Genomic DNA, 14,999 nt, shown 5'->3' with positions numbered 1-14,999 from the left:
CTTCAGTAAGGCATTTGACAAAGTAGATCACAACCTACTACTTGAAAAGATAGAAAAATGTGGGTTAGACAGCATCACCACCAGATGGATTTGTAGCTGGCTGACCGGCCATAACTCAGCATGTGGTCCTCAATGGAACTGCATCTACATGGAGGGAAGAGTGTAGTGGGGTACCCCAGGGCTCTGTTCTGGGCCCAGTGCTCCTCAACATCTTCATCAATGATTTTGATGAGGGGATAGATGGGGAACTCATCAAATTTGCAGATGACGCCAAGCTGGCAGGATTAACTAACACTCCAGAAGATAGGCTTAAGATACGGAAGGATCTTGACCAACTTGAACATTGGGCACTATCTAACAAAATGATATTCAGTGGTGAAAAAAGTAAGGTTCTACATTTAGGCAGGAAAACCTAAATGCACAGATACAGTATAGGTGGAACCTCTCTCAGTAGTAGTAACTGTGAGAGGGATCTCGGAGTCCTACTGGACAATTATGATGATGATGATGATGATGATGATGATGATGATTAATCATCTCAGAGTCAGCCAGATGTTCAGACTGGATTTGGCATTTTTGTCTACCTACTGAGTCTTTACCAAGGACAGGCAGATGTTGTTGTTGTTGTTATTATTATTATTTCTTCTTCATCTTCATCATCATCATCTATGATTTCTGGTTATTACTGCATTGTTTTCTAAGTGGTTGGAAATAACTTCTTTATGATTTGCTATAGAACTTACCAGGTACTGATGTCAGGCTGGGCTTTATGTTCCTCCTTTTCCAGCTCTCGTGGGGGGGGGGAAGAGAACATTTTTCTCTTCTAGAAATTTAGTACTTGACCAGTTCTTCAGGAATTCTCAAGGACAATACATATAGATTCATCTAAGCTAAGTTTTTTTCAGTACCCTACTATGCATTTTACCTCATCCTGTAGATTTAAGCTGACCATCTCTACCCATCCCTAGCTTCAATCCTGTCTATTTTATCTTGCTCCTCATAGTTTTCACATAGAATGTATAATTTTGTGATGAACTAAAGTTTAAACTGAAGTAAGAGTTGTAGCAATGTCTTCTCTTTTTTTTCGTTGCCTGTTAATATTTTGCCATTGACTGGCTGATATACTAATTATTTTTGTTTCCTTTTTTTCTATACTTGGAGAATATATTTAAGGAAGGCATTTTTGTTATTTTTAGCTTTGGTTGCTAACCACACCTTATTCTGAGATTTAGCTTGACAGTTCCAGATTATCCCACTATACTCTTCCTTTGTAAGAAGCCTGAAATAATAAAAAAAAATAGCATAGTGCCATATTTTCAGTTTTAATGCTTTTAATCCAAAACATACCACTAAGATGAAGACACTGAAATAACATTTTGCTAAAGCTTCAAACCATTCCTGGTGGCACAGTGGTTATTTGCAGTACTTTAAGCTACTTCTGCTGACTGCTGGCTGCCAGAAGTTCAGCAGTTCGAGTCTCACCAGCTCAAGGTTGACCCATCCTTCCATCCTTCCAAGGTCGGTAAAATGAGGACCGAGATTGTTGGGGCAATAGGCTGACTCTGTAAACCACTTAGAGAGGGCTGTAAAAGCACTGTGAAGTGGTATATAAGTCTAAGTGCTATTGTTATTTCATGAAACTCGTCAACAGCAAGTTTCCCTTCCCTTTTTTCAGAAATGGAGGGAATTCAGTGGCTAAAAGTAATCACTTGTTTCATTCTCCTTTTCCATGTGTCTCTAAGCTTCTCTTCCGCAAACACATTAACAAATTCTATAGCCAAAACAAGGGAATGAGTCAGCAAAAACATCTTGAATGAACCATTGAGGAAGGAGAAAGTTATGTAGCATTAATAATTGCCCAGTTAAACCTTACTTTATGCAGATCCCTAAAAGGCAAGGAATCAGCATTCCATAGAGTGAATGTGTTTTGGAGAAGTAATCCTGTGGGTTTTCACCACATCCTTCATGCAGTTGGAACACATTAACATCAAATGTTTTCACAAATGGCCAGGGGCAGGAATTTTGCTTGAATGAGACTAAAAGACTCCAGGGAACCTAGGATTTGATAAAAAATTGTAGCTACATGTGGCTCCAACTAAAGGTCAATTCATACCACATACTACAATGTGGTTATCATCTCATCAGCCACTCAAGAGTCGCGTTATTTAATTTTACTTTATTTAGAAAATTTATATTGCTGCCTACTCACACATGGCGACTCAAGGCGGCTTACACAAATATAAAAACACCATATAAAAGAAGTAAAAATAATAATAAGAAAAATAATAAAATAATAACCCACCACCACCACACCCCAGCAACAACACACATTCATACTAGTCATTATCAGGGAGATGAGTGGCATATCAATTTAATACGGGCAGTCCTTGACTTACAACCATTTGTTTAGTGGCCATTCAAAGTTACAATGGCACTGAAAAAAGTGACAGGACTGTTTTTCGCACTTAATGACCATTGCAGCAACTCCGTGGTCATGTGATCAAAATTCAGAAGCTTGGCAGCTGGCATGTATTTATGACAATTGCAGTGTCCCGGTGTGTGTGTGTCATGTGATCCCCTGTTTGCAACCTTCTGACAAGTAAAGTCAATGGGGAAGCCTGATTCACTTAACAACCATGTTACTAACTTAACAACTGCAGTAGTTCATTGAACACTGTAAACAAGACATTACAATCTTTTTGTACAAAAGGGGCAGGCCTTGGATTGTGATGTTGCATCCTCTGTCTTAGCCGTTTTGACCTCTCACCCCCACCCAGATACCAATGAAGTCAAATCTTATTGATTAGCCACCAACAGTGCAGCCTTGCTGTGTAGTCTTACAATAAAGTAGAGTGTGTTCATCTGGTTTGTTTCCTGTTTGGACTACCTGGAAAGGCTGATACTTTCAAAGTATTTGTAAGGATGGCAGATGTTTTTCTAAGCCTCACAAACATGCAAGAATAATTCACATAACAATCAGAACTCAGGAAGGAAGGATTAAACTGCTCTTCCACTTGCAAATTAGAGTAGAAGTTACCCTTTGCCACAGCATTTAACATAACATGGGAGGTGAGACTTTAAAAATTGCTGTAAATGCATAATTTTATTTAAAAAAGATTTCTGATTCCACTCACCTTCTTTTCTTTTATCTGTTCTAACATGCTTGAATTTGACCTTAGCATGCTGATTTTATTTTCTAACGCCCCTGCGCTGTTATTTCTGATTCTGGTTGTTGTCCTTTTCAGTACTGGTGTATTCTTTTCAGATATCCTCTTCTGGTTGGATTTGATTTATAATAACAGATCGTTAATTCTTCATTTCCAGTTTTTGTATATTTGCAAAGGGTAAACAACTTTTCTTCCAGTAGTCCTGCAGCTGCTGGCCCTGGTTGCTCAGCCAACATTTCTGAGATCTATTGCCCATTTGTCACTGGATGTCAGGAACTCCAACATGGCAGTAATGAGGAAGCTAAGAAAGTTAATTTACTTTAGGAAGCCTCCTGCTGTCATTTAATTTAAATAACCTTTTAAAAAAATAATAATCCCGGCTTCCTTTCAGGAGGAAACGCAGGAAAAAGAGTGTTAGACCAAAGATCTATTGAAGCATGCAAGAACTAGGTATGTGACTGCAATGCTTAGCCAACTTGCCCACATAAGCAGATCCTCTATGGATTTTTGTGCAGTTTTTTTTTAATTCCATTTATATCCCGCCCTTCTCCGAAGACTCAGGGCGGCTTACAAGCTTAGCAGTAGCCTTCATTCTATGTATATGCCTGCTTATTAGGGCTTTCGGGGCCCCCCAGCGGCATTTTTACAAAGTCAGCTTATTGCCCCCAACAATCTGGGTCCTCATTTTACCAGATTATAAAAGGAACTTTATCAATATGAGGGTTTCTAACTGTTTTCAGCTGAGCCCTCATCCAAGTTCAATCTTTTAAAATCCTTTTAAAAAAAATTTTTTTAAAAAACCCTGTAATATGACACTTTTCCCAACTGTCACTTGCTCTGAAGTTCTAAAGACAAAGTCATTTGTAGGAGATTTGAGGCATATATACATTCAGCTCCTATATACAAAAATTAAAATAAGCAAGAAAATAGTGAAGAGAACACCTATCCAACCTTGATTAATGTAAATCACTGGGACCCGACAGATTGCATCCCAGAGTTCTGAAGGAGTGGACAGATGTTATTTCAGAACCGCTGCACCATATCTTTCAAAAATCCTGGAGCAATGGGGAAGTACCTGAGGATTGGAAAAGGGCTGATGTGATTCCCATCTTCAAGAAAGGGAGAAAAAAAAACAGACCCAGGAAACTATAGACCAATCAGTCTAACATCAATACCTGGGAAGATCCTGGAAAAGATAATCAAAAAATAGATCTTGTAACAACTAGAAGCAAACAAAGTTATAACTAGTAGCCAGCCCGGGTTTATCAAAAACAGATCATGCCAAACAACCTTATTTCATTCTTCAATAAAGTAACTAAACTAGTAGACCAGCAAAATTCTGTGGACATAGTATACTTGGACTTCAGTAAGGCATTTGATAAGGTAGACCACAACCTACTCCTTGGTAAGCTAGAAAAAGGTAGAATAGACAACATCACCACCAGATGGATCTGTAGCTGGCTGGCAAACCATACTCAATGAGTAGTCCTCAACGGCACTACCTCTACATGGAGAGTAGTAAGCAGTGGGGTGCCACAAGGTTACATCTTAGGTCAAGTACTCTTCAATATCTTCATAAATGACTTAGATGAGGGAATTGAAGGGGAACCTATCAAATTTGCAGATGACACCAAACTGGCAGGAGTAGCCAACACTCCAGAAGGCAAACTCAGGATCCAAAAAGATCTTGACAAACTTGAACATTGGGTCCTGTCCAACATTAATTAATTATTTATTTATTTATTTATTTATTTATTTATTTATTTATTTTATTAAATTTCTATACCGCCCTATTCCCGAAGGACTCAGGGCGGTTTACAGGGCAGCATAAAATACAATATAAAAATAATATAGAATTAAAATACATTAAATTAATTAAGCCCAATTAAAACAACATTTAAAAAGCTAAAACCCCTTCAGTCCAGGCCTGATAGATCGAAAAACCAGGTTTTCAGGTCCCGGCGAAACGAACGCAGATCGGGGGCGGTCCTAAGTTCCACGGGTAAATCATTCCAGAGGGCAGGCGTACCCACAGAGAACGCTCTTCCCCTAGGAATAACCCGCTGGCATTCCTTAACCGGCAGTATCCTGAGAAGGCCCTCCCTGTGGGAGCGCACGGGACGAAGGGAGCTTGATGCCGGCAGCAGGTGTTTCCTCAGATAACCCGGACCCAAGTCATTAATGAGTTTCAATGTGGAAAAAAAAGGCAAGTTTTACATTTAGGCAGGAAAAATCAAAGGTACAAGTACAGATTGGGCAAGACCTGGCTTAAAAACAGTAACTGTGAGAGAGACCTTGGAGTCCTAGTGGATGATCACCTGACTATGAGCCAGCAGTGTGCAGCCGCCGCCAAAAAAGCTAATACAATCCTGGGTTGTATAAAGAAAGGGATAGAATCAAGATCACATGAAGTATTAGTACCACTTTATAAAACCCTAGCAAGACAACACATGGAATACTGCAGCCAATTTTGGTCACCATATCACAAAAAAGATGTTGAGAGTTTGGAAAAAATTCAAAGAAGAGCAACAAAGATGATTAAAGGCCTGGAGACTAAAACATACAAAGAACAGCTGCAGGACTTGAGTCTGACTAGTCTAAAGAAAAGAAGAAATAGGGGAGACATGATAGCAGTATTCCAGTACTCGAAGGGCTGCCATAAAGAAGAAGGGATCACATTATTTACCAAAGCACCAGAGGGCAGGACAAGAAGCAAAGGTTGTAAACTGAACAAAGAGAGAAGCAACCTAGAATTAAGGAGAAACTTCCTGACAGTGAGGACAATTAACCAGTAGAACAGCTTGCCTCCAGAAATTGTAGGCAGTCCATCACTGGAGATTTTTAAGAAGAGGCTAGACATTCACTTGTCTGAGAAAGTATAGGCTCTCCTGCTTAAGTGGGGGGCTGGACTAGAAGACCTCCAAGGTCCCTTCCAGCTCTATTCTGTAATAATATATACTTTGTCCTTGCATATTGAACATGAGATCGAATGATATTTGAATCACACACACAGCTCAACTGTAGGAATGTATGAATGCTTCACGTCAGCTTCTTATTTGCCAGAAATCCTTCCTTGATTATCTTTCCCCCTCTTTTTAACCTGCCTGCAGGCGTGCTTCATGACTTTGTTTGACTTTGGCCATGTACACAGTTGTGTAAGAACAAAAGGAAATGAAAAAGTGAAAGGCAAGATGGATTGCCCCTGAGAGAAGGATTTCAGCATCCTTGAGAATGTTGTGTTCCCCTGCCTCAGGCTTGCACTTAGAATTTGATGCTAAAAACAACCGTTTCTATCTGACCCGCAAACCCAAATTCTGGGACTTAGACAAGCAGGCACATAATATTGCCTTCATATTTATTAGCTGGCTTTATCTAGGTGCCAAAATGTTTTGCCAAGGACACAATGTGGCAAGCTGAAGGAGATAAAGGGGATGTAATGGAGCTAAGTCATACACAAGAAGGAAATGGCTCTTCCCTATAAGAAACAATGTCTATTTCCCTTTGAAACTGTCCTTGCTCTTCTCTCCTCCAAGCAGCCCTGCATAGATTTTGCAAAGCTGATCTGAACAACTGGGGCAAAGAATTTAGTAGGAGAATTTCAGGGAAAGACAGACTGCCCAGAGATGGCTGCAGTTACAGTACTTTCTCCTATCTCCTATTTGTTCAGTAAATTCCCTTTACTAAAGGTCTGTGGAGATTCTCAACCATCCAGGTTATGATTCTCCCAAAGCTGCTTTTCCAAAAGGCAACTGTACTTTCTTGTGCTTTTTTTTTCCTTTTGAAAATGTATCGTTTCTCCTCCAAGAAGCTTCTTCAGTTCTCCAAGAAGTTTCTTGGATGAGAAGTGAAATGTTTCCAAAGGGAAAAAACCAAGAAAGTCCAGTTGCCTTTTGGAAAAACACTTTTGGGACCTTTTGCTGAAGAAAACTATGCAAGGGGCAAGCATATATATGAGATATGGCTGCAATTGTAGCATTTAGTTTGGCCCCAGAATCACGATGTCGATTTATAAATGAAGCTGAGTTGACAAATGTGATACTCTTAGAGCTAATGAAAATTCTCCCACCTAATATATTGGGTGTGCAAGTAGTAGGACGTATGTGACACTTACTATGTTAAAATTTCCCACTCAAACGCATTGGGGAGCTTTTTTAAAAATTTGTTACTCAAATTTTATAAATTGCTCTTATTGAGGAGGCTTTGTCTGTGCCAGTGGGTAGGCAAAATGTTACTTTCCCTTTGTGGCGAAGATTGTTGTCTAACAGAAGTGCTGACAGACAATCCCATCTATGCCAGGTGAATTGCTCTCAATGGCCAACTCTAGCGTTTACTGATTCAGAGCAAAATGAGGGCACAATAACTGGCTGCTCAGTGTATATTCAAGTTCAGAGTATGGTACATCTGTCTATAGTACCTCAAGTCTTGTATCTTTCCTTCTCTTTGAGAGATAATTTTTTTAAAAAAAATAATACCCCACAACCAAAAGGAAAAAAAAATAGGGAATTTGTGGAAGTGCCAGCAAGGGAGGCTTGTTAGAATAGGCATGGACAGTCACATTGCACAACTATCACTTTGAATTAGGAGTGGGCATTGTTTGTCCCTCCAGACAAAATCCCACAATCCCTGCTTTGGACCAGTTTATTTACTCAGTGATCTCAAAAAAAAGTCAGGCTACTTATTTACTGCTGTCCAGGGTGAATAGCTATCACCCTCTGAATATAAAACCCATAGGAATTCTACTTTATTTAACTCTCCTATTTAATGTCAGCATGAAATTGCTGAAAAAGAGATAATTGGGAAAGCAAGCAAGCAATGCCATTAGAATATTGATGACAATCGCAGTTCTATTACCGTATATCCTTCATCCCATCCAGCTGAAGCAACAAAAGGGTTAACTAATACGTAGGTATGGTAAAGAAATGAATGAATCTCAGGCCAGATAAGAAAAATACCTTCAGCATAGGTGAGGTTTAATTTAAAGCAGGCACTGCAGTCCTTAGCCCTCTTATTTTCTTGAAAAAATCCAGTTTTCATGGCTATTTGTGGGCCATCAGGGTGTTTTCCCATTCTACCAGATTAACTAGAGTGGGTACAATCCAGGTGTGCTCCCTTAAATGTTGCCACCTGATAGATCAGCTGAAATGCACGTTCTTAATGGCAGTTCTAGCCCTTTGGCACAGCCTCCCATATGAGAGCCAAGGCATCCATACATTTTTTAACCTTCCTGGTGGGCTGTCTCCTGATGTACTTTTGAGGATTTGGAGGCTTGGTTATTTTTATTTTTAAAAAGCAATTAAAAATTAATTATTTTTAGGCTTTTTTGCAAACAAGAAAAAGTGAGGTTTAGCCTTCAGTTTTAATTGTACTCAAACAAATTTATTTTATTTTTTATTATTTTATTTTTATTTTATTTTTTTATTGGACACCTGTCTCATATCCAAACGATTCCAAATACTGAAATTTGACTTTTATTGATTGCTTTAAAAAAACAGAGCTTGATGTGCATAGCTTTGCTCAGTAGGACACATGGTAGAAAATTGCATTATATTATCCCAGTTCTTAGAAGAAGTATGAACTGTGAATTTTGGACTGCAAACGGAAAGAATCCTTAAAATTGCTTGATTATATACCACATCAATAATATTAAAAGTGAGGTTAAATAAGAAAAAAAATCTCTGTAAACATTCATACTTTCACCCTCCACATTCAACAGGAATTGCAAACTTATTCTCCTCATTAAGTGGAGAACCAGGATTGAATATATAACTTCCTATTATGATGAAATTTCTCTCAGATCAGAGGGAATACTTTATATTAAAGGGCTGTCAGCCTCACATTCCAAACCCACTGCATTTCTCAAGACTCTATATTTAATTTTAGATAGCTTGTATTATTTCCAGCAGATTCTTGAATTCTGATGAGAAAGGTCAATTCTGTTTGAAATGTTATTAAGTAGTGGCACTACCGAGTTTGAGACTCCTTGTTTTATCTATGTTGGTGTGACTTACCATGATTTTTATCTTTATAGAAATAATAGAACTTTTTTAAACACAGTGCATCCTGCTTATTAACTGCTTTGACACTTCTCATTTTGAAAAGCTAACAGGGCAAATCACTGTGAAATTGGTTGTTGCCTACTTCAGACAGCGTCCTGAGTCTACACCTCAAAAGAGAGTTGAGATGGGGAAGTTTGCCTTGATGGCCTGATCTGCCTCATGAACAGTAGTCTCTGTATAGAACATGCCCGTATGCAGAAGAACCTGCTGCCAGATGAAGCAGAACAGCTGTTTTAAGGGGGCGGGGGGGAATCCTTCTACTTTGATGAAGGGATTTGCAGGAATGCTTTGCTCAAGTTATTATTGAAGAAAAGCACCTCTATATAACCGTGCTGGTTTTGGACAATAAAAGATAGTCCTCGAATTACAACAGTAATTGGGACCAGAACTGCTACTGCTAAGTGATGCAGTCATAAAGCATGTGTCATGTGACTGCTTTGCTTAGTGACAGCATTAACCAAATCCTACCAGATGTTAGGCCTTCTTGGCTTGGTCCCTTTCAGTCCTGATCCTTGGTAAAATATCTCTACCCTTATCTTTTCTCTTTTGACCACCCTGCCCAGTGGCACTCCTTTGTGGTGGCAGCACCAGGGCAGAGGCCCAGGTGTCAAGGAGCCAGGGAAATCAGGAGATCCAGGCAGTTCAAATGGGTACAAAGATTTATTGCAAGCTTAAGGTCTCTACAAGAATCTGAACTACAAACAGCCCAAGCAAAATGGTGGTAGTTTAGAGTCAGAGGAATTCAAGGTGGGCTGGACGTAAATCTCTTGTGAGTGTGAACAGACTCATGACTGATGATGGGTTTGACCCCCTCCCTCAGTCTCAACCTGGTCATCTCCTACAACAGAGCAGTTGACAGTTTCAGCCATCATCTGGGCTTTATTTTAGTCTCAGCACCACCAAGCAGAGCCACCTCAAGCCCCACACTGGGTGGCCAGTCATCCCAGTGCCACAGTGCAAAGCCCCAGTCAACCCAGCTGGCCTGCACTCCTCAGTCCTTGCTGAGTCCAGCTGACCTTTACTGTCTTCATATGTGAGACATCTGCTGACCATTTCTTACTGAGGCTGCTCCCACTGTTCTCCAAATAACACATACCATTCCCCAAATGGCGTGTGCCATTCTCGTAATGCTTCAGAAAGCCTTCGGAAAACTTTTGAGCCCTTGCAAAGCATCACAAGAACACTGCATTGTGGTCCAAATATGCTATTTGGAGAATAGTGTAAATGAACTTGGGAAGAAGGCCTGGCACAGCCAGCCCACTGCCTTGCAAAGGGTTAGGCCAGATGCATCCTGTCAGCACTGGGAAGAAAACAGTGAAGATTAGTTGGCTGCAACAGGGCCTGCAGAGCGCAGGGTGGCAGACCAGCTGGGACTTTGCATATGGAGTCGGAGTGCCTGGCTGTGGTGAGAGTTTGAGGTGGCACTTCTTGGCTGAAGTAGTAGCCTGCGGGTGGTGGCATCTGGCTGAGATTGCTGAAGGCCCCAGGTATCTAGATCAGCCCCAGTACCATCGTCAAGAGTGCTGCTGTGCAAGTCAGCCAAAAGGGCTGAGATGGAGTGGGGGTGGAAGTGCCCCTATAGTCATAAGTGCTAGTGAGCTACCAAGCACCAAACTTTTGCTCACAGGACACTGGGGACACTGCAATTATCATAAATTTGGGGGCTGGCATAAGCATTCTTTGTTCAATGACTTGTAACTTCAAGTTGTCTCTCAGCAAATGGTCATATTGTAAGGATGACTACCTGTATTGTTATTGGAAAGCACCAGATCCTTTCCAAATAACATGATTCCCACACAATCCAATTCAGTATTAGATGGTTTAATACAATGAACCCACCCCTGAAAAGTGCTCTTGGTTTTAACAGTCAATCTCAGTTGCTTTCATCCCATGACTTAGATTTTCTTCTAAATTCTTGCAGAAAGGAAGGGAGGGAGGGAGGGATTTAATTTCCTGCTGTGATAAGCAAGAACTGACTTTATTGTCTCTTCTTCGTTTGCTCAAAACAATTTGGTTTATTTGAGGAGTGCTTAATATAAACTATGTCAGCCTGGACCAAGATTAATTCCCACAGTGTTTGGCAAGAAAAAGATTAATTACTAGGTGGTGAAGACTGAGGTGGAATATGTGGGATCCAGAAATATATTAATGTTTTGGGGGGGAGGGAAATCTCCGGGGACAGGTTTCAACCTTAAACAAAAACAAAATAAAACCCAAAACAAGATAAAAAAGGAGGCACAAAGAGAATTTGTCTTTTGCCACTGACTTCCTGTTCTGTTCTCCACACATGGGAAGCTGGTTAATGAGCAGAAATTACACAGCATCAATCTTCATATTTCACAGAGGGATAGAATATGGAAAATTTCCGTTTCTGTCTTCATGCAAAAATCCTGCCAATAGCCCTCAAGGTACCCCAGAGCCTCTAAGTATCAAATAATTGCCAAGCCTTTATTTTAATGGACTCAGCTAATTCCTCAGTCCTCTTCCCCTGGCCACACAATGCTTCTTTACTCAAAAGGAAGAGTTCTTGTTTGTTTTCATAAGATATTGGCTCTTCAGATTGGTAAATACTTAACAGCTTTATTAAGGTCATCCTTACCACTCAGCTACGCTAATCATGCTAATTTATAGATATAGTATAGTATGAGAAGATTTAATCAACATCTACAGCAGGCAACTGAATTATTCAGTGTCATTTTGATTCGAGCTATAAGTCTCAGAGGTGATAGAGGATATTTTGAGTTTTCATCTGCAGAGGGTGAGAGAATTCTGACCCTGGTGATGGGAAATCTAACATTAAACAAACAAACACCATTTCCTCCTTCCATTTCTAGAGCTGGTTTTTCTGACAGCAGAGTTTCTGCTTTGGGGATGAACCAAAAAGACTTATCTTGGGAATCATCTGCTTAGATTCTTTTCCTGTCCTGGATTTAACACAGAGGGGATTTTCACACATTAACCAGCTGCCTAAGAGACAATCAGCAAATAACACCTGGCAGATATTTCTACGGGTGGAGAGGAATGGGACAGCACTGGGTAGTAATGGTAATCCACCATTAAGCCCATTTCAGGAAATGAACTAAGTGTACAGTCTATTGACACAATCCTAGTATAAATCGTGACCAATATTGTGTTGAGAGTAAGTACATGAGAAGACCATCTTCACTCCTTCAGCCAAAAGATAGTCCAAACTTTTTCAGGTAAGAAGCAGTTAGAGAAACAACTAATGGTTCCCAGCCTGCCCAAACAAATACACTACTACTAGGCAAGGCAAAAGAACCAAGGAAAATATTCCTCAATTTTATGCCATCACTCATGGGTCACAAGATGATGGAGGGGAGGTGCATGGGGCAACATACTCACAGTTGGATGAAGAAATGTTCTGGCATTCACAGAAAAACAGAGAAAAAATCCTGCCATTCCCCAACTTCAGATACAAAGAGAAACAGCTCAGGATGAAGGAAACATCCTGACCTTCCCATTAGGGAAGAATCAACCAGGCACAAGGTAGATATGTGGTTTGCTGGGAATATATCTCAAATATGTGGTAGCAGGGTGAAAAGCCAATGGCCTATTTGTCTCTATTACCAGCAGGCTGCTTTCCTTTGGCAAGGAACAGCGTCTCTCCAGCAGCACAGCCTATATCAACAGCTCTAATAGAAGGAATCCCACCAGCAAATAATTGTAGGGTGGTAACCTGAGCAGAACTATGTACATTTATTAAGCATTATAAGACAAACATGTTTGCCTGCACAGAAGGTACTGTAATGTCAACTGTTCCAGTGGGAGGAATACTGCTTTAGTTTGTCCCATAATACTCGCTACTAACTGCGTTTGCTAAATGTTATTTATTGCTCTTCTATTTCTTTCCATTTCTTGCCCTTTGCTCTTTTTTTCCTGTTGCAATTGTAGAAATAAAGCACCCACCCACCCCCAAGAAGGAAATATTTGGGGGAATATTAAAAAGGCAGAAAAGCCAGCCCAAGTTTTCTTAATAGCCCCAAGCAGATAATCCCTTCAGAAAGACTAGAGCCAGGAAGCTTGATGCTGATGGGATTAGAAAGACAAAGATCCCTAGAACTAACAACCCCTAACCCAAAAAAATCCAACACAGGACATAGCCATCAGCCACAGCCACAGGGAAGCAGGACATGACCTTTAGGACATAATAGGATTAACCCACCACCATCAGAATACCAAAAGGACACACTGAACCTCAGGTCAAAGTTCATGCCTCAGGAACAGGAATAACTCCAAACACAAAAGCCCAAGAAGATATAAAAACCCACCACTCCCAGCACCATGTGGTCAGCCACCCCAGAAACATGCTGCTGTCACTGAAGTTTCTGGCAACTAAATAAACAAGAACCTTCTTTCTAAAGAAGTCTCCATTTTGTTTATTCCCAGCTTGGAGTGGACCCTGATGAATATTATGAATTATTCAATTAAAAAAGAACTTGGAGTACATTGAGGTGAAGTCAGTGCACTTATCTGAAAGGGAGAGGATTTTTCAATGGGGTATGAGAAACTCTTAAACTCTGCCTTCCAACTACCATAAATGGCATTACCTCTTCCCTCTCAGATCCATGTTTCAGCAACCAGAAAAATACCTCATTTTTCAAACTGTGGCCTGCAATCAGGTGAATCCATAGCCATTTTAGAAAAATATAGCAAAAAGGGCAGGGCTGGTTAGCTGACATTAAAAAGCTCCCAAGCCCCAGGAGATATTTGGGGTAATGACGACTCCTCACTTTCTTGTGTTTGAGAGGCAGAGTGAACATTATTTTTACTTTTTTTTATTAGCAAGTTCTATGACCAGAAAAAGCTTTAAAAAAAAGCTTTCCATGAGGATGAAAGGACAATGGAGGATGTTTTATACTCTCTAGAGTTGCTCGGATAAAAGGTGTGATGAATATATCAAAAATAATAATGTATGTAATTCCTCTTTAAAAATCTGGGTGAGATCGATGTTTCCAGTAACGAAGCTCTGTTTAGCAGAATTGGGAGGGGAATTCGACCTCTTGGAGGGAGGGGGGGGGAAAAAGCAGAAAACCCTAGTAAAAATTTCTTTTCATGTTGTGGATATTCATTTTCAGGATTAGATGGTTCACAGAGCAATTTGTGAACGTCAGAAACAAAGAGCTGCAATCCTATACACCCCTTGCCAGGAATAAGGCCCATCAACCGTGGTAGAATGTGAGGTCCCTCAGATGGACATCATGAGATCATTGCAATCACAGCAGACATCTAGCAATATCTTACTGAGCTGTCAAAAATCCCAGAAGTGAATAATAACTGAGCTTCCTTTGATTTTGTTTTCTCCCTTTTCCCTTTTCCTTTTAGGAGCCCCCAGGTGACAGCGGTGGCAGCAGCAGCTGGAACAGCAGCAAAGTGGCAGAACCCCTCCCACAGACCTGAAATGCCGTCTCTCAGAAGACGGAAAAAGGATAGCACCCAAGAGAACTACATCTGTCTCCTTTAATTATCCCGTGTACATATTAGTCAGTGGAAATGCTTTATAATTTCTATAGCTAAGGCCAGCTAAGCTATAGAAGACCAGGTGTGCATAAACACTCTCCCTGAGGTTAGCCAGGCAAATTCAAATCATGTACACTGTGACGGGGGGAGGGAATGTATTGAATTTCCCCAGAGGGAAACAAAAATTATATAGATCTTGACTGTTATGATTCATCCACATTAATAACTCTGGAGACTTACTGTTTTTGTCTGTCTTGAAGAGGACTTTTCATCAAATGGCATTGAATTGATACGTTTC

At 40.3% G+C, this 14,999-nt stretch overlaps 1 protein-coding gene across 1 annotated transcript in view; it reads left to right on the top strand.

Annotated features, from left to right (window-relative positions):
• The window catches only part of CYGB (cytoglobin), a 61,278-nt gene extending 46,600 nt beyond the window's left edge, over positions 1-14,678 (top strand). Inside the window, exon 4 of the mRNA XM_081315509.1 lies at positions 14,567-14,678. Within this exon, the coding sequence (XP_081171635.1) occupies positions 14,567-14,641 (75 nt within the window). The 3' untranslated portion in view covers positions 14,642-14,678. The remainder of the gene's footprint in view (positions 1-14,566) is intronic.
• The last annotated feature ends 321 nt before the right edge of the window (positions 14,679-14,999 follow it).

This window comes from Vipera berus, assembly GCF_964194415.1.
Source record: "Vipera berus genome assembly, chromosome: 2".
NCBI classification, from domain to species: Eukaryota; Metazoa; Chordata; class Lepidosauria; order Squamata; family Viperidae; genus Vipera; species Vipera berus.
Note: the sequence above shows the minus strand (reverse complement) of the source record. Positions and strands in the feature narration are given on the sequence as shown.